The sequence below is a fragment of the Gadus macrocephalus genome, chromosome 7 (assembly GCF_031168955.1).
Source record: "Gadus macrocephalus chromosome 7, ASM3116895v1".
Classification (NCBI taxonomy): domain Eukaryota; kingdom Metazoa; phylum Chordata; class Actinopteri; order Gadiformes; family Gadidae; genus Gadus; species Gadus macrocephalus.
Genome location: NC_082388.1, coordinates 16,595,492 through 16,617,269, shown reverse-complemented (window position 1 = coordinate 16,617,269; position 21,778 = coordinate 16,595,492). Strand labels below are relative to the sequence as shown.

The window sequence follows — 21,778 nt, the reverse complement described above, 5'->3', positions numbered from 1 at the left end:
ATTCTTGAAAGTTGCTCTTTCACCCTACCACACTTAAGCGTGCAGTGATTTGATTCCTGCTCCTTCCTTTATAAACTAGAGTTCTGTCCTGATCTCACACAAGCACTAATAAAAAAAATATGATTAACTATAATGGATGACATTATGGATGGATGACTTTAACAAACGGTACAAGCAGTGGCCTGTGTGTGTGTGTGTGTGTGTGTGTGTGTGTGTGTGTGTGTGTGTGTGTGTGTGTGTGTGTGTGTGTGTGTGTGTGTGTGTGTGTGTGTTCTGCTAGACATCCAAGACCCTAACAATTAATGATTGTGTCAGCATTTGGGTGGTGTTGAGGAGGGAATCAATCAAATGAAATAAATGGTTCTAACCTGTGAACCAGTGATATACTGCAGGGGGCTGTGCAGTAGACTGTGGACTCTGACTCCCAACAGATGCTAATAGTTCACTTTTGGCCATAAAAGCACCTCAGACTGCAGAGCATTAAATTGATGTTATAAAAGTTAACTATGGAAGCCACCAAGGCTGCTTATCGGACGGCAAGGTCGTAACTATGTCACGCTAGCATTTTAAGATAAGTCGGCCCTGCTCTCCATTGGCCTCTCTCAAACAACCTCAAGCTATCCTAACTTATACTTCTCCATTCTGACTTCCATCTTTCTTTTCAGATAGAATTACCTAACAGTTTAGGCATCTGCGGTTTTCTGCAGAAACTGGCTTGTAACATCATAGGTTATTCAAAAGCCACATTTAAATGGATGCACTTGTCAGTCATTAGAAATGTCTATGTATTCAATGCATTCTCATCAATGCATTCATACATACATACATACAGTACATACATACATACATACATACATACATACATACATACATACATACATACATACATACATACATACATACATACATACATACATACATACATACATACATACATACATACATACATACATACATACATACATACATACTGGGGATTACAACTAGGAATGTGGTATCCTTCGCAAAGGTCTGATTGAATCGACAAGGCAAATAATACAGACATGATTGAAGAGCACACAAAGCCATTGAAAAGGTCAGATTATGAACACAGAGGTCACACTACTCCAGATACCGCCAGAAAAAAATACCAATCAAAAGGGTGGTCTACCTTTTTTTATATAGTGGAAATATTACGGATTCATTTTTTATACACCCCGTGGATGTGTTGACAGAACAGCGAAATTCTAACGATGGGAATCTTTCCTCCCTTTAATCCCACACGATTTGAACGCAGCATGAGCACGGCGTGCCGCTTGACAGATCAGCACATGGGGGCGTGTTGTACACAGAGTAAAGTCAAAACGCAACAGTCCCACTTCGTCTGTATTCTACTACGACGGAGGACGGCAGATCGATTAGGCTCTGCTACCGTAACAATTGATTCGATAGGCTTATATATCGTTGACCAATTTGTGCCATCGACCCGGCAGCAATAGCGCGTCTATTTACTTTGGTCCTATATTATTTGGACCAAAGTACAGTGAAGTACTTTTTTTCGTTTTACTATAAAGTTAAGCATGCGGCAGTCGTATACCTTAACGGAGCCGGATAATGTCTCGGTCACTGGATTTCCCTTTGGCCGACAGGACAGCAGGCGCAAGAACAGACCGATGTCTCGGTCAGTGTTGATGTCCACCTTCATGGGTCTGCTCATCAACCAAGCCAAGGTAAGAGAGGGAGGGAAGGAGTGGACCAACTGGCCCCTCCACATTTAACTATAGTCTGTAGAATAACTTGCCTAAATGAATTAAGTTCAACATTGGCAATTGACTTTTACACCTAATGATTTACTTAAGTAGGTCAAATTACCGATAACTGATTTTACCGACCAGTTAAAGATGCACATTCCCCCTATTCTCCACCTACACATAGCAGCCTACGGTGTCAATTCGCTCTGTCAGTTAAAAGTTTGGCAAAATTAAAAGTTTGCCACACAATATGTAGTTCAACTAGCATTTAGCATATAAAAGAGAAACTGCATTAATTTAAAGGACATCCAGGATATATGGTTACTACTAGTATGTATTCTTTTTCATCGTTATATGAAATGTCAACACTATTTCATGTTGCTGTTATGGTTGTCATGTGATTCCTTATTATCTAATGGTGGTAGGCCAATGCCATGGAATAAACTGCTGATACATTATAAGTTTGCTGCTCAATCTATCCAAACACGGTAATTACACATTTCCATAGTTTATTGATGGCATTGTTTATCAGGTATTATTTGGAGAATTCAGTCTTTATCAGTCCTTATCCGAATAGGTTGACTTTCAAATGATTAAGCAAACAAAAAACAAGGGGGAATCAATGCAAGGAGAAATCCTAAGTAGAACCACCGACACATAATGTTAAGGAACACCCCGGACAAGTGCTTTCCTTTCACCCATATCACCTTACTCATACTACATTGCAGTTTGTCTAATGACTCACTTCCTAAAACTGCTTTGGGTCACAGATTTCTGTGCATTGCATCAGGCCCAGAAAATGGACAGAATGATAGAGGCCTCGGAAAGCCTGTAATATGTTATACACTCAGATCATGAATCAAGAATAAATAATGTTACCTGGGGAACATGAATTCATATTGTACTGAACCATGGGTGCATTTCATTCTAATACATGAGCTCCACCTGTACACCTACAATGGTCTGACTTCTTACACGTACCACAAAGAAATGATTACCCGCCCTTCTCCACAATATGCGTTTTTTCTCACCAAATTTGGCTCTGTTTCTCCTTACTCAGTCAAATGTATGACAGGATAACTGAGTAATTTGGGGATGTGGACATGTGTATGAGCCCACGAATAACTGTGTGCGTCTACATGACGTTTCAGAGGCGTCAGACGAGTCATTGGAGCATAGCGACACCGACGTTTCGTGGTTACTCTGTTACAATGATATTACAAGGTCAACCGGGTGGGAACGAGCCTCGGAGGCTCACTTGAATGAAGGCTGATTGCTAGGCCAACACGTTACAGGGCAAAATCTACGATACCATTTTTCTATACGATATAGAAATAATTGGGGACATTCTTGTAGTGGGTCAGGTGACTGCCTCCCAGCTGAATGGCTCTCAGCCAAACTCCAATGTCCAAAGTGTAGCTGCACTGTGGGTTGCACTACCACCTGTACCTTAAGCTGAAACAGCTGTATGACAGTGACCCCTGCCTACCATATAAATGTCATTGATTACATACATTAACAATTAATTCCATGGATCTAAATAAAATCACTCTGGGCTATTTGGTAGATGAAAGTGTGTGCTAAATGAATGTAGGCATTCACTCATATCAAAACAAGTTTATCATTCAAAGAGTGTTCGAGGCAATAGATCACTGAGCTCTGTTAACACAGCGGAAGGTTCTACTTTCAGTATGACGGCTGTGTTCCACTCACGTGCTATGAAAGGCTAGTGATACATGCGATAAGGACCACCTGTTTGGGTTACAATTGTGGTTAACTATTTAACTTCACATTGACTTCAAGTAATGGTGACATGGCACTCCTTGTCTATGTTATGTAGTTGAAATATACTCACCAGAAGTCAAGAATAAACTAATATGGGGTGTGTTTATGAAGCAGCCTGCGTTGGATATAACATATAAAGTGATGTCCATCAAACCTTGGCAGGAAGAACAGCTTTTATATCTACTGCACAACAATGAGTTGCGTTATTGTTAATGCTATTATTGTAGGCTCTCTGTCCATTTCCATTGCGATTGTCCGATTTTGTGGTGGAAAGTGGCCAATTCAACCTTTATGATAACAGGACAATATGACCCTGTAGCCGCTATATCTACGCTAATCATGTTCTAATTGAAGAAAAACAATTGACCTGCCTTTTTTCAGTCAACTGATCACCTCTCTTTCTCTCTCTCTCCCTCTCTCTCCCTCGTTCTCTCCCTCTCTCGGGACGGTCCCTATCGAAACAGAACAAGAGCTCCCAGGGTCTGGTGGGACTAAGGAACCTGGGCAACACTGTAAGCGTTCCCTGTGCCTCACTCCACACATGAAGACATTGCACTTCATATTTTTAAGAACGCAAGAACACACTCCTTCCAGAACTGCAGCGAGTCATCACATATTCTTTGACATCTTTTTATGTCCTTATGTTTTATTTTTGTTCTTTCTCTTGTTCGATGGACAGTGTTTCATGAACTCCATCCTCCAGTGCCTGAGCAACACTCCGGAGCTGAGGGACTTCTGTCTCAGATACATCCACCCAGCAGAGCTCAGCCGATGTGGGAACCAAGTTGCTCTAATGGAGGGTAAGACCTCATGCTGACCAGGGGCGTCAACAATATCTGATTGGCGACCTTAAGTGCCACCCCTACTAAATCTGTCATACACATGAAATGTGTACAATGTCTCTAGTTTATTCTGCTCTGCAAAGGAACAGTGTTGTGGGCAGGAATATAATACTTGCAGACAGTGCTCCTGGGCTAAGCATTCCTACTACATCAGTCTGGACACATCGCTGGATCTGAACCTAACTCCAGAGGACCGTACCTGTTTCTTATAGTTAAAAGCAGAGATAATAGCCTTATCTTTCACACACACACACACGTTTGTGTGCAAAGGTGTATTCCTGATGGATCGTGTCTATGATCGGCCCATGTTTCTACGCACCCATCCATGTTTACAACAAATGACTTGGTTGAGAGTTGGTTTTCGATTCTAACAATAAAACTCTTCATCCTGTCGTTTCTCGTTCTCTCTCTCGTGCTCTCTCTCTCTCTCTTTCTCTCTCCTTTCTCTCTATCTCTCTCACCCTAAGAGTTCGCTAAGCTAACGAAGACCTTGTGGACGTCGGTCAACAGTGACGCGGTCAGCCCCTCCGATTTCAAGACCCAGATCCAGAAATATGCTCCAAAATTCTTGGGCTACAAGTGAGTTCCACTTACCGGTCTGGGTGATTCAAATCAACGTAACGATTGTCTCTCCTGTTTCCTCTAAAAACTCTGTCAGCAAGTGATTTTTGCAATTATATTTCCTTTTAAACATAGGGTTCTAAAAATTGATGCATCTATGAAACTATACCTTTTCCTGTACCCCCCAACCAATCTCAGTCAGCAGGATGCCCAAGAGTTCCTGCGCTTCCTATTGGACGGACTCCACAATGATGTCAACCGGGCGACGGTGTGTCCCAGGGTGACAGAGGACTTTGACCACCTATCGTAAGAGTTTATGCTTACCAGTAGCCCAGTAACGGGTTAGCTAATTCACAGTTGAGTCAGTGCAATGTCTCCAATGTCTGATCGTTAAAATCCTTCACACAAAAAGTTAGTGAGTTAACATCATGAGCTAGAAAGTAAGTAGGTAAAGTCAATTCTGCTTCTGTCAAATATAAAGCCCCATTATACCTACCCAGAGCTCACAACAATGCCAAACAGCTGCACCCAAAGAAACTATTGTGTCACCAAACACTGGCAAAAAGAGTAATAATTAGACTTTGTCTTTCCAGGGACACTGAGAAAAGTCAAAAGATGTGGAACAGATACAGAGAATCAGAGGACAGCAAAGTGGTTGGTAAGTGACCCTGCATGCAGAGGAAACATGCTGACACAATTTACACAAACTGTGATAAGAAAACAGAAGTGAGCTGAGGTGAGTGTAATGTGTTGGTTTTTGTGGTTTGTGTAGATTTGTTTGTTGGGCAGCTGAAGAGTTCCCTGACCTGCAGTGAGTGTGGCTTCTGCTCCACAATGTTCGATCCTTTCTGGGACCTGTCTCTGCCGATCGCACAGGTCAGCTTATGAACACGCACGCCCACATGCGGTCACACACACACACACACACACACACACACACACACACACACACACACACACACACACACACACACACACACACACACACACACACACACACACACACACACACACACACACACACACACACACACACACGACCCATATATAGTTGTGACTGTGACTTATCTCTTTGGTCAATCGTCTTCTTTATAGTTTTTTTACTCTCACTGTAGAAATGCAGACGGGATAGTTAAGGAACTTGTTAAATTGCGTGTAAATGTGTGTCAGTGTGTGTGAGAGAATGGGCCAGATTAGTTGATTCCCATAGACAGCCCAAGTAACAAAAAGGTTCAAGAAACAAAATGCAATCCCATTCACCACAAATACATCCATGTCTAAATGTATTTGTACTTTACTTTGCATGTAAAGAATTCTGATCACATTTAACAGATGGGAACTATATTTAATTTCAGAAAGACACAGAGGAGGTGACTCTGACCGACTGCATGCGGCTCTTGACCAGAGAGGACGTGTTGGACGGAGAAGAGAGACCTGTAAGGAGGCCCTCTCCCCGCTAACAGTGATACATGCATTTGTATATTTTGAATAATAATCTTATTGGGATCAACATACTGTGCCTTCCTCTATCCAGACTTGCCAGCGATGTAAAGTCAGAAGAAAATGCAGCAAGAAGTTTTCCATCCAGAAGTTTCCAGAGGTCCTCGTGCTTCGTATCCTTTGCTAACACGCTTGAGGAGATCATTCTGCACCTGTGTTTGCCTTTTCGGTTGAGACAAACATCGAAACAAGTATATATTGAAGGAGAACTTTATTGAGCTCTACCCTTTCAATACATTTTTGAATAAATATCCTTCACCATGAAGGATATCTTTTCCATAGCTTATAGCTCAATGTTGCCTTGACAATGTTTTTTTTAAATGTGTCTTTTATACTGTATTTTATACTATTTATTGTGTGTGTGTTTATTTGTGCATTGTTTTAGAGGCTGCATAAGTATCAAGTATTCGCGTCTCTTCACCTTAACAAGCTCCCCTCAGACCTGAAGCGTTTCTCCGAGCCCCCTTCACACGCTAAAAAGCTCACCACCTTCGTCAACTTCCCCCTCACAGAGCTGGACCTGGGCGAGTTTGCCTCGGCAGACGGCGGTAAGCAAGAAGGATAGATTTAATAATACACTGAGGTTGAAGTTCAAAGCAGGCTGCCTCTGGGTTCTACAGACTGGGTTTTTGTTTCCTCTGCAGTGCACGCTGTGTACAGCCTGTACGCCGTGTCCAACCACTCGGGGAGCATCCTGGGGGGGCACTACACAGCCTTCTGCAAGAACCCTGCGCTGGAGCAGTGGTACCGCTACAACGACTCCAGGTGCTCAGCGCACACTCTTTTTGTAATTTATACGTTCTTTCAATATTATCAGTAGGAATAATGAATGTGTCTGTTTTTGAATACAATATTTTGCAGCTGAGCTAATCATTAGCCACATATGAACAAAAGCCAAGTATTTCTTCCTGCTAAAGGTGCTAGCCTTCTCTGACGCCACATTGACGATATATATATATGTATTTATTTTTTCTTTACTTTTTTGTTATTCATGTTTCTGTGCCAAAGTGACTATAAAATAATAAATATTCTCTCCATTGTTTTCTTCTCATGCAGAGTGAGCCCCATGTCTGCTAGCGAGGTGCACAGCAGTGATGCCTACGTGCTCTTCTACGAGCTGACACCGCATCAATACCAGACACAGCGCCTGTAGACACCAATGCCGCCACACAAACAATCACACACACACACACACACACACACACACCACACACCACACACCACACACCACACACCACACACCACACACATCGGCAACGGAGCAATCGGAGCCACGCTAGAGCCTCGTGTCGGCAGACCTGCAAAGCTCAGCAGACCGGCTCTGCTTGGACTCCCCCTGCAGTGAACCCTGTGACGATGTTGACTGGGGGGCGGGGCGCAGGATTCCTTGTCACTGCAGGAATCGACAAGCGAGCCCCCTTGCAAAAGGGTTGTTTTCCGTGCGTTCGGATTTGCTGTGGAAAAGAGGGAAATGTGTGTGTTTGTCAGCGTGCCCACATGCAAGTGTGTATGTCAACGGAGACTGTGTCTTGAGATCGGTCGTCAACCTCGGAAGGTTTGATTTGCTGCAGAGCCATTGGTGTTTCGGTGAAGTGAGGATGAGTCACCTGCGAACTCAGGACTTCTGGCGCTCTCTAGTGGCCAAACTGGATATTTGTCGCACACGCCTGAGAACAACATAATGGAGGAATAATAATATCTTATTAAAAAAACGTGTTTCTAACTTGCACTGAACTGAGAACTTAGTGAATGTTACTTTTCGCATCTCTGTGGAGATGCTTAAGTTCCATGGTAATAAAGTTGTATGATCAAAAATCCTCCCTGCAACTTGTCTCAATTTTTTCGATTGACAACCTCGATTGGTTGTCCTTTCGTTCTTTTCATGGTAATTATGCATGATACTTATGCATATAATAACTATTCATGATAATTATTTAATCTCATTGAGGTAAATAAAAGGTAAAATAAATCGATTCTATTGATCCAGGGCAACCATGCATCATGGAAAACCTGGATTTTAAAAATATTTGGTCATGGAAAACGTTTGGAAAATGTCCATATTGATGAAATGTTCTAGAAAAACCTAGAACATGTCATGGTAAATCCGAAGATACGCTAAAATTATATCTGATGTTGTTGGTGTGCTCTATATTCAGTAACTACCTAAAGTTCCCACAAACCCTTCAACTTAAAACAATGCTTTCTTTGCTGCTCATGCTTTTTGGTGGTTGCACCAGCTAGCCACAAAGGAGAACGAATATTGTCATAAGTCAAAAAAGCTTAGGGATGCTTTGCACTGGAATTTCTGCTTAACACCATGGAAAATGTTAAGATTAGAAAGAAGTACAGCTAAAAGCGAGCTAGGAGTCAACTGAGTCTGTTTTGTGTTTATGTGTTTCTCTGCATGGGATCTGCATGGGATCAGCTTAGGTTTATAGCTAAGACAGATGATTTGTGAGTTTGTGCGGGGGCCAATTTGTGAGGACCAAGAGATAGAGTTATCAACCAGACTGGTATCCCATTGGAACATACTGGGCCTGCTGAGAAGGAATTGGACGATGGGACAGCATGTTCAACTCAAATATAACAACAAGTGCGGCTTATTTTCAAAAGTGCAGAATAGTTAGTTTTGTCAGGTAATCTTTGAATGTTACAAGCAGATATTTCCCTCATGCCTATAATCTCTTTTGAGCGTACTTATTTTATAGCCTGTCTAGGCCTACTTGGATGGACTGCTTCAGGCCAAGGGTCTTTTAAATGTGCATGGAGGATGCCCTGAAAGATTACGGGCTTCTATGGATTTTTGTTTTTCCACAAACAGTCTAGTTCAATGAGCATGTTGAGAAATGGGACTACACGGTCCGTTGTTAAACCACCATACTGACTTTTGATAGTCTTTCTTATTGTTTTTATTACAGCAGGTGAGTCTTCTGTACTCACCATATTGTCTGTGCTTACAACTCTGAGGTAGGCTTATAACCTTATAAATGTATCCGTGTCTCTGTCAGCGATACCCTTATTGGTCTTCATAAATCTTCATAGGTCACCTATGAGCCCATTATTGACTGTTCCATCGCTAATGACGCCATAAATGTCCTCATCGTATGTCGATGTGAACCAAAGTCCAGTTTTAAAGAGACACCGTCACTTTGCACGCCTGCGGCCTCTCATGGCCAGAGTGAGCATCAGAGAGCATTGGCTATTTGGCTCTTTGATAGGATGAAGAGCGACAAACCACATCAACAGCAAGGTGTAGTCTTCCAGTTAATAGTGAGATCTTTTATATTTCAGCTGAAGTTACATTTAAATTTAACTTCAGCTTCAGTTAAATTTAGAATTTTGAGTCTCACAAACGGTGTACTTTGGCAATATCTGAAATTCCCAGCAAATTAATCCCATCAAAAACCAAAACCATTCCAAGATAGAAGAAGGTATGGTTAACGCATGGCCTGTGTGTTTTGTACCGGGACCTATAGTCCCCAAGCAACAGATCTGCTGGTCTTTTTGCATCCTGGCTGATAAGGAGCAGCTGGATAAAACACGTCTTGGTAAGATTAACGTAGGTGATGGTGACATATTTTGTATGAGACGAGAAATGTAGTGCACTGAGTGGTTTCACATAAAATGAATGTTACTTAACACAAACTGCATCATTCTCAAAAAGCAAAATTATCTTTGAATCATAATATAATTCAAGGCACAATCAAACTGTAATTTATAAAAACTATACATATTCTTTCAGAAAATATGGTCACATGATGATGGTGGAAGAGCAGGGACTTAGAATCAGAACTTTTGTTGGCATTAATGTCCCTTGTTTCTGTGAAACCTGGACATGCTGTGAAACCTGGGCATATATCAGTTGATATATCAATTGTAAAGAAAAGGATAATCGTGTGTGTGCCGAAAGTCACTTCCATCTCAAGATCAGATATGTTTTTAAAAAGGTGATATCACTTATGATATTAGCAGAGTGTGTTGACTAACTAATACAATTGTGTATAAGAACAGATGACAACAATGGTGATTTGTTTATTGTATTCACTTTCCAATTCTATTTTCATTTTCTATTTTGGCTGGATATTTAACTAGCCTGTAGGAACCAAAGTTAAAACACATGTTCCCCTGAAATAATATAATTCCCCTATTAATTTACAAAGGCATCAATCACTCCCCAGAATCCCAAGAGAATTCAAAATTTAGATGAAAAAAATGTCAGACTCAACGCAATATATGCATGCATTGACATGAAACATCCTGTCAAACTATTGCCTTTGAGCTCTGTATGTATGTATGTATGTATGTATGTATGTAGGTATGTATGTATGTATGTATGTATGTATGTATGTATGTATGTATGTATGTAGGTATGTATGTATGTATGTATGTATGGTATTGAAGTCAGAGAATTCTGGAAGAAGGGGGGGCAATATTGTAGGAAATCACAGAACTCTCTGAGTTGTCGAACAATACAACAAGGTCATCCCTAATGCTAAAACATACAACCCTCCTCAAATCTTCCCAGTGTACTTCAGCAGACCAAAGATACCTCCACCAGACAGACAGACAGACAGACAGACAGACAGACAGACAGACAGACAGACAGACAGACAGACAGACAGACAGACAGACAGACAGACAGACAGGCAGACAGGCAGACAGACAGACAGACAGACAGACAGACAGACAGACAGACAGACAGACAGACAGACAGACAGACAGACAGAGAGAGAGAGGGGGCCCTATCTTGCATCCGGCGCAATTGACTTTCTACACTGATGCATGTGTCGTTGCTAGTTTGCAACTGGCGCAGAGCGTTCTTTTCCCTCCACCCTCATTTGCAATGATGTTGAGTCAAACAAATGCAAAGCAAAAACAACAATACATGCACAATATACAATGCAAATACTTCAAATATACAACAACTAATAAAGAGAAAAAAAAACATTTGAACATTTGCACATTGAGATGTAGAATTAAATTCTTCATGCTGGAATTAAAATGAAATAAGTGATGTCAACAGTTACAAGTAGAGTTTGGGAGAATTAAGATAATATGCCTAAATTGGTTAAAGGATATATGAAGGTATTAATTCTAATTAGTTGCTGTAAGTTGTTCCAGGAGTCAGGGGCACTGAAGCTTAAAGCTGTCTTTCCAAGCTCAGACCTGACTTGAGGAACATGAAGCATGAGCATGTCAGTGGAGCGTGTCTGAAATAGCCCATCTGAAATTTGCAGCATTACAGACAAATAATGACGAAGGACATAATATTATATTGTACACTGCACGTAAAAGTGTTTGCATAATATACCAATTACACATTATGCAAATAATAAACCCTTGGGCCCTGGAATTCCAGAGAAAAGAAGAAAACAACACAGGCAGCACAACCCCAAGTATAAAAACAAAACAGGTTATTCAAATAACAGATTTTATTGGCATACAATGGTGGCATGTGATGTCACTTCTGTTATACGATAGTACTTTATTGTCGGGTAAGAATTGCAATTGTTGTTCATCATGTGGTTAAACTTTTTTCCAACCAGGAGAAGTGTAAGTCTTTTCCTGTTTGGCTCATGCAGGAAGAGTCCTTCATGTGGCAGGCAAACTATGGAAGATTGTGACGAAAACAAATAGTTAGTGGGCAGGATGAACTATGACTGAGATCTTTCTTTTATAACAGAGAAGGGACATCGTTAATGCCACCATGTATAGTTTTATGTTCAGTATGTATGTTAGGTATTGACCCCAGGAAGATTAGCTGATTGCCATGGCATCAGCTAATGGGGATCCTTCAAATGAACAAATAAACACATCTTTAATATTAAAGAATAACAAAATAAAACAGACGTCTGGGACCATCCAGGATGTATAGGAACTTTCTCTAGGCCTCCCATATCATGGTTTTCTGAACCTGAACAGAATTTTCCTCTTTATTCTTCTCTGCCCTTTATTTTCACTGATCCGCTGAAACCATTGTGAACACATTGCTCTGATTATTATATTTTGATATATGACATGTAATCAACATCGTATTTATTTTGTAACACAGCCGAGCAGCCCATTTTGCATGCACCTACATAGCCTGTGGCCAGCTTACCATAAGTAGCCTAGTTTGCTACTCAGAGTTTGCTAATCACTTCCTACTTTTGTGATGATCATTAAAGACATCAACAGTCAACTTATCTAGTATTTTATAAGAGAAAAAGCTTGTGTCTGGCTGTGAGTTTGCATGCATGCTATGCGTAGGCTGAAACGCAATCATGTCAAGACAAATCAGATTGGCCAATACACACTGAAGATAAATGAATTAATAATTTAGAAAATTACTAAAATTATCCCTCTTTGGCGAACAGAATGTTGCAGCATGCGAACCAATTATTATTTTTTTATTCCGATTATTAATTTATCTGCATCGAGATGGGTTCATTCTAGAGAGAATCGCTATGCATCAAAGAATCGATTATTTTTCCCACCCCTAGTAAAAAGGCTCAACACAAACAAGTCAATGGTCTTGTAAAAATGAAACATCGCTGCCTGGACCTTTATCTTTGATGCATCTTAAAATAAAGTTACTTTCATTGTGATTTATTTTTGTTTTGTATTTGTCATTGTTTTTTTTTTATAGTTCTCCAAAATAAAAGGCCACTTGGAAAGCCGGGGAAAGTTTGGGAAATAGTGATATTAAAACGTTGAGGCTCTCCAAGTAAAACATGTATATTGCTCAACAACCCCCTTTTTGGTGGTTGCACCAGCTAGCAACAAAGGAGAACTAATATGGTCATAAGTCAAATAATGCTTTGAACTGGAATATCAGCTTAAAGGCACCCAGTGCAACTTTATGTAAACATTCAATGAAAAATAAACATTCAATTTCTAGTCTTTTTTACACGTAGTAAGTTTCAATAACTCCATACCATTACATACCGACATTCAAGCAGCAAAGATGAGACGTCGTTGTGTGGTGAGAACTGATAGAAAATCGATAACAACAACAATGCCGCCATTTTCTTTATTTTTTGTAACCTACAATAAATAAAGCAGGCTTCCAGTCAATGGAAAAATGGCTTCTCCCCACCGGCGATTGTTGTTGTTTACAATTTTGTATCAGTTCTCACCACACAACGACGTCTCATCTTTGCTCCTTGAATGTCGATATGTAATGGTATGGAGTTATTGAAACTTACTACGTGTAAAAAAGACTAGAAATTGAATGTTTATTTTTCATTGAATGTTTACATAAAGTTGCACTGGGTGCCTTTAACACCTTGGAAAATGTTAAGATTAGAAAGAAGTACAGCTAAAAGCGAGCTAAGAGTCAATTTTGTGTGTTTATGTGTTTCTCTGCATGCACTGTAAAAACTCCAACTTAATATTGTTGCCCTAAAAAAGTATTTAAGAGTTTTTATTCATATTTGACTTCAAAATGTAAGTAATTCGAGCAAACCATGCATTTTTTATGTTTCAACAGCATTTTGTAAGTTATCACGACTTATTTCCTTCAGTTGTGATGCACAACCTGCACAAACAAGTGAAAAAGTGCTGCCAACTAATATGTCCTTGTCGTAAAATGCGGGAATACCAACTTTCCGAGTTGAGGTTTGTTACCTGAACTCACACGAGTCGTGTTTCGTCAGGGCTGGAGACAACACAGGCAAGTTTTAACCTTCTTTCCAATTAGACTTGAAGTGTGAGTTTTTTCATGAATGTGAATATAATACACGATAAATAAGTGGATAAGGTATGCATTTTCACTGACGATAGTATGACCCTAAACAGAATAAATAATGCTCGCCGTCGCCGTTTGCTTTAGCTTATCGCAAGCTAGCACGAGGCCTGCGGTGCTTGTCTCGGTATGTTCAAGCAGCAAGCAGCGCAGTCGAGCGAGAACGGCACTGCAGTCCTTTCAGACTGGCAAGTTCAAATACTCAGTATTCTACTAGACATGTCTCGTCATTGCAAGAATACAGTAGCATACACTTCTAGCTATGTTTAACTAAATTAAGGAAGCTGTAGGACGGTTTTCCACGCCGTAGAATTACACTTTTTTTCAATTGAGTCTGGTGGCTAAGCTCCAAGTCACCAGACTCCAGTGGAAAAAAACAGATTTTAGTTAGGGCATATAAGACCGGTCTACAGCTGCCTTAAATAAACGGTTAGTTTGTGCGTTCTATTGTTTGGTTGTTGTATTTCAGTGATTGGATATTAATTAATACTAGCTTTTTCGCTGGGGCATGTTGTGCTTTTCAGCCGTTCAGCGAGGCGGGCGCGTGCATACGGGCACACCATAGTATATATTCTTCACTCAGTGATACAGTAAATTGCGTGATTATATTTGTTTGAACTCTCTACCTACAGTAAGTGAATAAAAACGAATGAATTAAACTAAGAAATTGGACGAAATATATCAGATAAACTCACCATTGACATTTTCCTGTTTGCTCTCTACTTTAGTACATGTTACTTTGATTTTGTAGTAATGTTTTTTATCCATATCTTTGTGTTTAAGACAAATTGCATAACAGCACACAGACAGACCGCAGCATTGAAGGGCCTTATTTTATTTCTCCGTGAGAGTCACGAGAAGCTGTTCAGGAATTGTCTGGTGAGTGGTCATTAGTAGCAACCGTCACTTGTATTATACTGTTGCTATATTGTAAAATAGACTGCTTCGATCATAATGTTTATTCTGTTATTGACTTTAACCTCTCTGCCCTTTATTTTCATCCAGTTTATCCATTCCAATATTCTCCTTGCCCTCTTAATGTCAATGCATTAAGTGTCGTAAAAAGCTGTACTTCATTGGCTATTACTTTATTTAGTCTCAAACTTACGAGATGGAAATGTTCTGTTTTTTAACATAAGTGTCTCAAGGTAAAATAAATGTAATCTTTTTTATAGTTATTTGAGAGTAAGAGCTTATTCTGAGCCATAGGGATTTAAAGACATTCCTTTTGTTTCATTTATTAATCATACATTTGTCTTTGTCTGTCATCACAAGGTTACTGACCCAGAAGAGGAGAAGACAAGGGGTCTCATTGCGGGGATACTTTCTGTGATGGAGGATCAAAGTTCCGCTTCTGCAAGACTTCAAAACTTAGCTGTGGTTTTAGAAGAACATATCGTCTTACAAGACCTCCCTGACCTGCCAACGGCCCTTGCGTTGCTCTTTGGGCTGATATACGCCCCTGAACATCCAGTTTCCCAAGGAACTGCGATACACCTTTGAAACGTTTCAAAAGCTCTTCTTGGAGCTGGGGACATATCTCTCTGCAAGAGTCAGATCCCTCAAAAACAAACTTCTTCTGTAACCCTGTGACAGAACCTAATGTTGAGCTGCAAGTTCTGTTGAAAACAAACTTACTAATGTTGGGCTTGTTTTAAATTGTTAATGTGCTGCCCTTTTGTATATTTACTTATTTTACTCAGTCCCCCATATATTTCTTCTCTTCCTGTCACACATACACTCACTCACTCACTCACTCACTCACTCACTCACTCACTCACTCACTCACTCACTCACTCACTCACTCACTCACTCACTCACTCACTCACTCACTCACTCACTCACTATGACACATAAGGTACTGAGTTGGAGGATTTTATCTGGTATTTTTTTAATTTCTCTGGTTTAGTTTGATTCATGAAGAGCAGTTTCTACATTTAAATTGGTATGCCTTCCTTCTACCCGACTCTTATAGTAGGTGCCTAAAGAATCTTGCACGTTAGAAGTTAAATAATGCTGTATTATGCATTCCTGTTAGGATTTCAAAATGTTTGAATCGTTGACACTCGATAGAAAGGATTTTAATACAGCACGTGCTGATATTTCAATGTTTTAAGAAAGCAAATGTTTACCTGATCGGGTGAGCTATTGGTCTTCTGTGCTTTTGCACAGCATTTGAGACATGCAAGACGGGTTCAATAAAAAAAGATTTGAATTCAGATATTATAGCACCTGTAATTTGTTTCATGCATGATGTATTATATAGAGTTACTGCAAGTTGAAGTTCAGTTATGAGTATGGCTTTAAAGTTTTCATATTTCAAAGTTATTGCAAGTTTGAGAAGTTAAGATGAAAATTGTAAGTTGTCCCAACTTTTGATTTTTTAGGGTGTGGGATCCGTGTTTGTGTGTGTATGTGTGTGTCTGTGTGTTTGGCCGTGCACACTCCGTCAGCAACTATCACAGCTTAGGTTTCCATAGCTAAAACATGATCTGTGAGTGCGTGGGGTCTAATTTGTGAGAACAAAAGAGATAGAGTTATAAACCCAACTGGTATCCCAATCGGAACATACTGGGCCTGCTGAGAAGGAATTGGACAATGGGACAGCATGTTCAACTCAAATATAACAACAAATGCGGCTTCTGTTCAAAAGTGCAGATAAGTTAGTTTGGTCAGGTAGTCTTTGAATGTTACAAGCAGATACATTTCCCCCATGCCTTTGATTACTTTTGAGCGTACTTATTATGTAGCCTGTTCATCCAGGCCTACTTGGCTGGACTATTTCCAGCCAAGAAGGTTTTAAATGTGCATGGTGGATCCCGTGACAGAATAAGGGCTTCTCTGGATTGCTTTTTTTTCACAAACACAGTCTATTTCAATGAGCATGTTGAGAAATGGGACTACACGGTCCGTTGTTAAACCACCATACTGACTTTTGATAGTCTTTCTTATTGTTTTTATTACAGCAGTTGAGTCTTCTGTACTCACCATATTGTCTGTGCTTACAACTCTGAGGTAGGCTTATAACCTTATAAATGTATCTGTGTCTCTGTCAGCGATACCCTTGTTGGTCTTCATAAATCTTCATAGGTCACCTATGAGCCCATTGTTGACTGTTCCATCGCTAATGACACCATAAATGTCCTCATCGTATGTCGATGTGAACCAAAGTCCAGTTTTAAAGAGACACCGTCACTTTGCACGCCTGCGGCCTCTCATGGCCAGAGTGAGCATCAGAGAGCATTGGCTATTTGGCTCTTTGATAGGATGAAGGGCGTCAAACCAACATCAACAGCAAGGTGCCAAGTATATCTTCCATTTAATAGAGAGATCTTTTACATTTGAGCATTTTTACATTTTATTTGAGCCTCACAAACTGTCAATATCTAATATTCCCAGCAAATTAATTCCATCAATTCTGAATGTATCCAAGGAAACTGGAAGTATATCCTAATGGTCCCAAATAAACCATTCCAAGATAGAAGAAGCTAAGGTTAACGCACTGCCTGTGTGCTTTTTTCCAGAGTTTGTTGACTGTTGCTAAACTAATACAATTGTATATAAGAACAGATGACGACAATGGTGATTTGTTGTTCATTGTATTAACATTTTAATTATATTTTAACATTTTATTTGGGCTACATATTTAGCTGTAGCCTGTAAGAACCAACGTTAAAACACATGTTCCCCTGAAATAATATAAGCCATCGATCACTCCCCAGACACCCAAGAGAATTAAAAATGACGATATAAAAAACTAATATATACATGCATTGACATGAAACATCCTTTCAAACTATGGCCTTCGAGCTCTGTATTTGCGTATTATTTAAATTATATATTAAATTATATTTTGAAAATGTATGGCATTGAAGTCAGATGTTTCTTCAAGGGAGGCATTTATAGTAGGAAATCACTGAACTCTTTGAAATGTCGAACAATACAGCAAGGTCATCAAACCTACTATTAAAACACTAATCAACCCTCCTCAAATCTTTCCAGTGTACTTCAGCAGACCAAAGATACCGCCACCTGATAAAGGGAGAAAGAAACAGACAGACGGAGAGAGAGAGAGAGAGAGAGAGAGAGAGAGAGAGAGAGAGAGAGAGAGAGAGAGAGAGAGAGAGAGAGAGAGAGAGAGAGAGAGAGAGAGAGAGAGAGAGTTAATCGACTGTTACTTTTTAACTCCAATCATGTCAATCCATTATAATCTTTTCTATGTGGATATTTATAGCCCCACCTGATGTGGCGATGGCGATGGGAACAGGTGAAAGCTATTTTTTATAACTGCTATTATGATGGGAAATAAATTATTAACCACTAAACCATTGTATTACTTTATTACAGTGGTCTTAACCTTTCAGACTAATTTTGACGTTATCGGAAAAACTTTTTCCGTCAAGATATAGTATTTATATCCTGCATCCAACTCACCCAAGGCAGCCGCACCGGCGATCGAACCGACGGCAATTCCTGCGATTGCCCCATCGCTCAGCACCTCTGGCTCCGGCCCCGGCCCCGCGTCGGTGGTGTGTGGTTTCTGGGTGCCTTCGGATATCGTAGGCTTTGTTGGATTCTCTGATGTCGGGTTCGTTGCTGGATTCGCTGTTGGCGGTTCCGTTGCTGGATTCTCTGTTGTCGTTTTCGTTGCTGGATTCTCTGTTGTCGTTTTCGTTGCTGGATTCACTGTTGTCGGTATTGTTGATGTAACGATGGTTGTCGGGTTCGCTGTACCTGGAGCCGGGGTTGTAGCTGGAGTCGGTGGAGTAGTGCTGCTAACTCCACATATGAATACTGGCACACATAAAGGGTGGCAAAGGAGTGATTCACAGGGAAATAATGACATATAGGCCTATATCAGAGTTAACGTATACTGGCGCTATATTGTATGTATTTTCCACTGAATCCATCACATTTTCCGCCACAGATTAAATGTAGAGAGGTTGGACAAAATAGATTAAGGTTTAAGAAAACTCCCTCAAGCACACATTTAAGTAGGCTATTTTCATAAATGTTTGGAATTCAAAGTTTATTAGTAAGATTACATTGACTATAAGGCAGAGGAAACTGGATAATTGTAGACATAATATATAAATAGAATGAATAGTGTTCTCAGAGGCAGCCAAATAGTGAAGATCCCCTGAAAGTGTTAGACCAATATTATGATTGCGAAAAGTTGGGAGGAAACATTTTCTTTTCACAATGGAAAAGGATAATTGTTAGCTGTTTTTTACCCCCATTAGAACAAAGATGTACATGCATGCTTAGGTCATAAAAGAGGAATCCTACCTGTGCCTAAAAGGCAAACAGTCAATGGCGTCAGATTTCCCCACATGATCTCTTCAGTTGTTAAGTTACACTGATTTGGAGGGAAACACATTATCAATCGCATTGTGTAAAGTTGGAATCTGTATTGTGTGTACACAAAACACTTCTTACAACAATAGGGAGAGAGCACAGATGGAGCAAACATTTAAACTTCAGATACAATAATAAAGAAAGGATATGTACATATTAATGTAATAATGTTTAATTTATGTATAATAAAGAGAAGACAATCTAAAACCTATATGCCAAGCAGAGTAGCACACCCCTACACATCCCACCCTGTAATATAATTAGAACCAAATAGTTATTTGTATACAGGGGTGAGTGGCTTGTCAAATATCCATTTTCCTTTACAATATTTAGTTAAGGATTTCCTACAAAAAGGATGATTTGTACAACATTTCTGATGTTGTGTTGAGTAACATTTGTTGCGTTTAACATATGGTAAAAAATAATGTTATGTCTTACCTGAGTCCTAAGATGTTGATGCGATGTTGGTCCGGTGTCGATTTGATTTTTCCTGTAACACCAGGATATATATTTTCACCACCTGTTTTATGGCCAATTTTACTACCATGCTTCCCATGTAGCCCTCCCATATTTCTGTGTGTGTGTGTGTGTGTGTGTGTGTGTGTGTGTGTGTGTGTGTGTGTGTGTGTGTGTGTGTGTGTGTGTGTGTGTGTGTGTGTGTGTGTGTATTTGTGTGTGTGTGGATGTGTGGGTTTCGGGTGATCAGATAAGCCTATTACATATTTTTGAGTTTCAGTCAAACTTAAATACTTCATAATTTAACGAGTCAAGATTAGATATAACAACTCTCTGGCTCGATCCCAATTCACTCCTTCGCCCAAACCCTTACCCTAACCAGGGCTAACTGCCCCATGTAAGTAATTTCCAATGGGCAGACTGAGTCACTGCAGGTAAAAAAAAAAAAGCTTGGCCCCCAATGTGGCCATGAAGTTCAAAATTATTATAACTGAATATGGTTTTGCACACATTATACACAGACTTATCATGCCAAATGTTTGTGATCAATAAAATATCTAACCTTATTTCATAAAAGCTACTGTCGATATGGTAATAATAGAAAAAAAACCGGATGAAATATAAATCATTCACGATTCCCATTCAAGTTTTCAAGTCCTTTCTTAAAGGGTTTATCAAAACATTTGTAGTTCATTTCAAAGTCAGGTCAATAATTTCAATGGTCTTTGCTCAAGGATGTACCCATGTGGCTGCGGTGGTAAATGTTTCTTTATTATAACCTCTTAAAACAGATGGGTAAACATTGCCATACCCTTCGTCTATGACAAAGATGAGCCTAGTTCTGGTCCGAGGCCATCGAAAAATATAGCAACTGACCCCTGCTAGGCCCCCCAAGATGAAATGGTTTAGAACCACCACTGCCCAGGGGAGATTTAGGAAAACATAACCTAACGCCAGTACATTATTTTATGTGTTTGGCCAAGGGAAAAATAATTGCCTTAATCAGATCATATTTATTGTCCTTTCTTTGAAACAGAAGATAACAATAACATTGTATTGGCTGCCCCCTCAATCCATCTGAACTTTGGAACATTACTCCTCTGTTAAATTGTGTTGCAACCATAGGGAGGTTGCTGGGAAGGAAGTACCATACATTTATTTCTGGAAGGATACATATGATTTTTGTAAACCGGACCATCCATTGAAAGAAAACACAAATAGTCAACAATCTCTAAGAAATTAGATGTTTTTTAGTTTTTTTGCTGTTTTGGATTTGATTAGAAAAAACAAAATCAGACTAATGATAATATAAGCCGATCATAGTTGACAGGCGATATTATATAGTTCTTAAACATAGTATGTATACATTGGGTACTTCAGATATACAATTTGTCTGCAAGATCGATGTTGTTGTTTGAAAATATTGGTCTTGCATTTCAGTACTGTTGTCTCGCTCGCTTATCTTCAACACATTGGGTTAGCTAAGTTGGACTATAGTTTACGTTGTAGATTTGTAGAAGTCTCCCTATAGGAGTTCATTTTTTATACTTTCACTTTTAAGAATGCCCAACGACCATCGTAGGCCTCTAAGCTGTGTCCCAAAGCTTAGGCTGCTGCCTTGGTGGACTGCATTTCTCAGCTGCTACGTCATAGAGGCTGTCCCAATGCAAAAGATCCTTCGAATGAGGCTCATAAATGCAGCCTTCTTTCTGAGAACTCTGAAGAACACAACTGCTGCATCCTTCGGGCCTTGTTTAACCATTGAAAGTATGCGTGACCTAGGAGCTTTCATAGGATACTGCTACAAAGGACACGCCTTA

General features: G+C 39.9%; 1 protein-coding gene and 1 long non-coding RNA gene across 2 annotated transcripts; one reads left to right on the top strand and one right to left on the bottom strand.

The window, feature by feature from the left end:
* Positions 1-1,338: 1,338 nt before the first annotated feature.
* On the top strand, positions 1,339-8,236 carry LOC132461705 (ubiquitin carboxyl-terminal hydrolase 2-like). The gene is made up of 12 exons (XM_060056997.1): positions 1,339-1,709; positions 3,980-4,027; positions 4,195-4,315; positions 4,825-4,936; positions 5,117-5,224; positions 5,512-5,576; positions 5,691-5,794; positions 6,274-6,354; positions 6,453-6,531; positions 6,859-6,966; positions 7,063-7,183; positions 7,475-8,236. The coding sequence occupies exons 1-12, from the start codon at positions 1,560-1,562 to the stop codon at positions 7,569-7,571; spliced, it is 1,194 nt and encodes a 397-aa protein (XP_059912980.1). The 5' UTR covers positions 1,339-1,559; the 3' UTR covers positions 7,572-8,236.
* A 9,494-nt stretch (positions 8,237-17,730) lies between these two features.
* Positions 17,731-20,080, bottom strand: LOC132461704 (uncharacterized). The gene is made up of 4 exons (XR_009526661.1): positions 19,941-20,080; positions 19,434-19,503; positions 18,579-18,938; positions 17,731-18,176 (listed from the first exon to the last, which is right to left on the bottom strand). It is a non-coding gene; the product is annotated as an uncharacterized LOC132461704 (long non-coding RNA).
* Between the last annotated feature and the right edge of the window lie 1,698 nt (positions 20,081-21,778).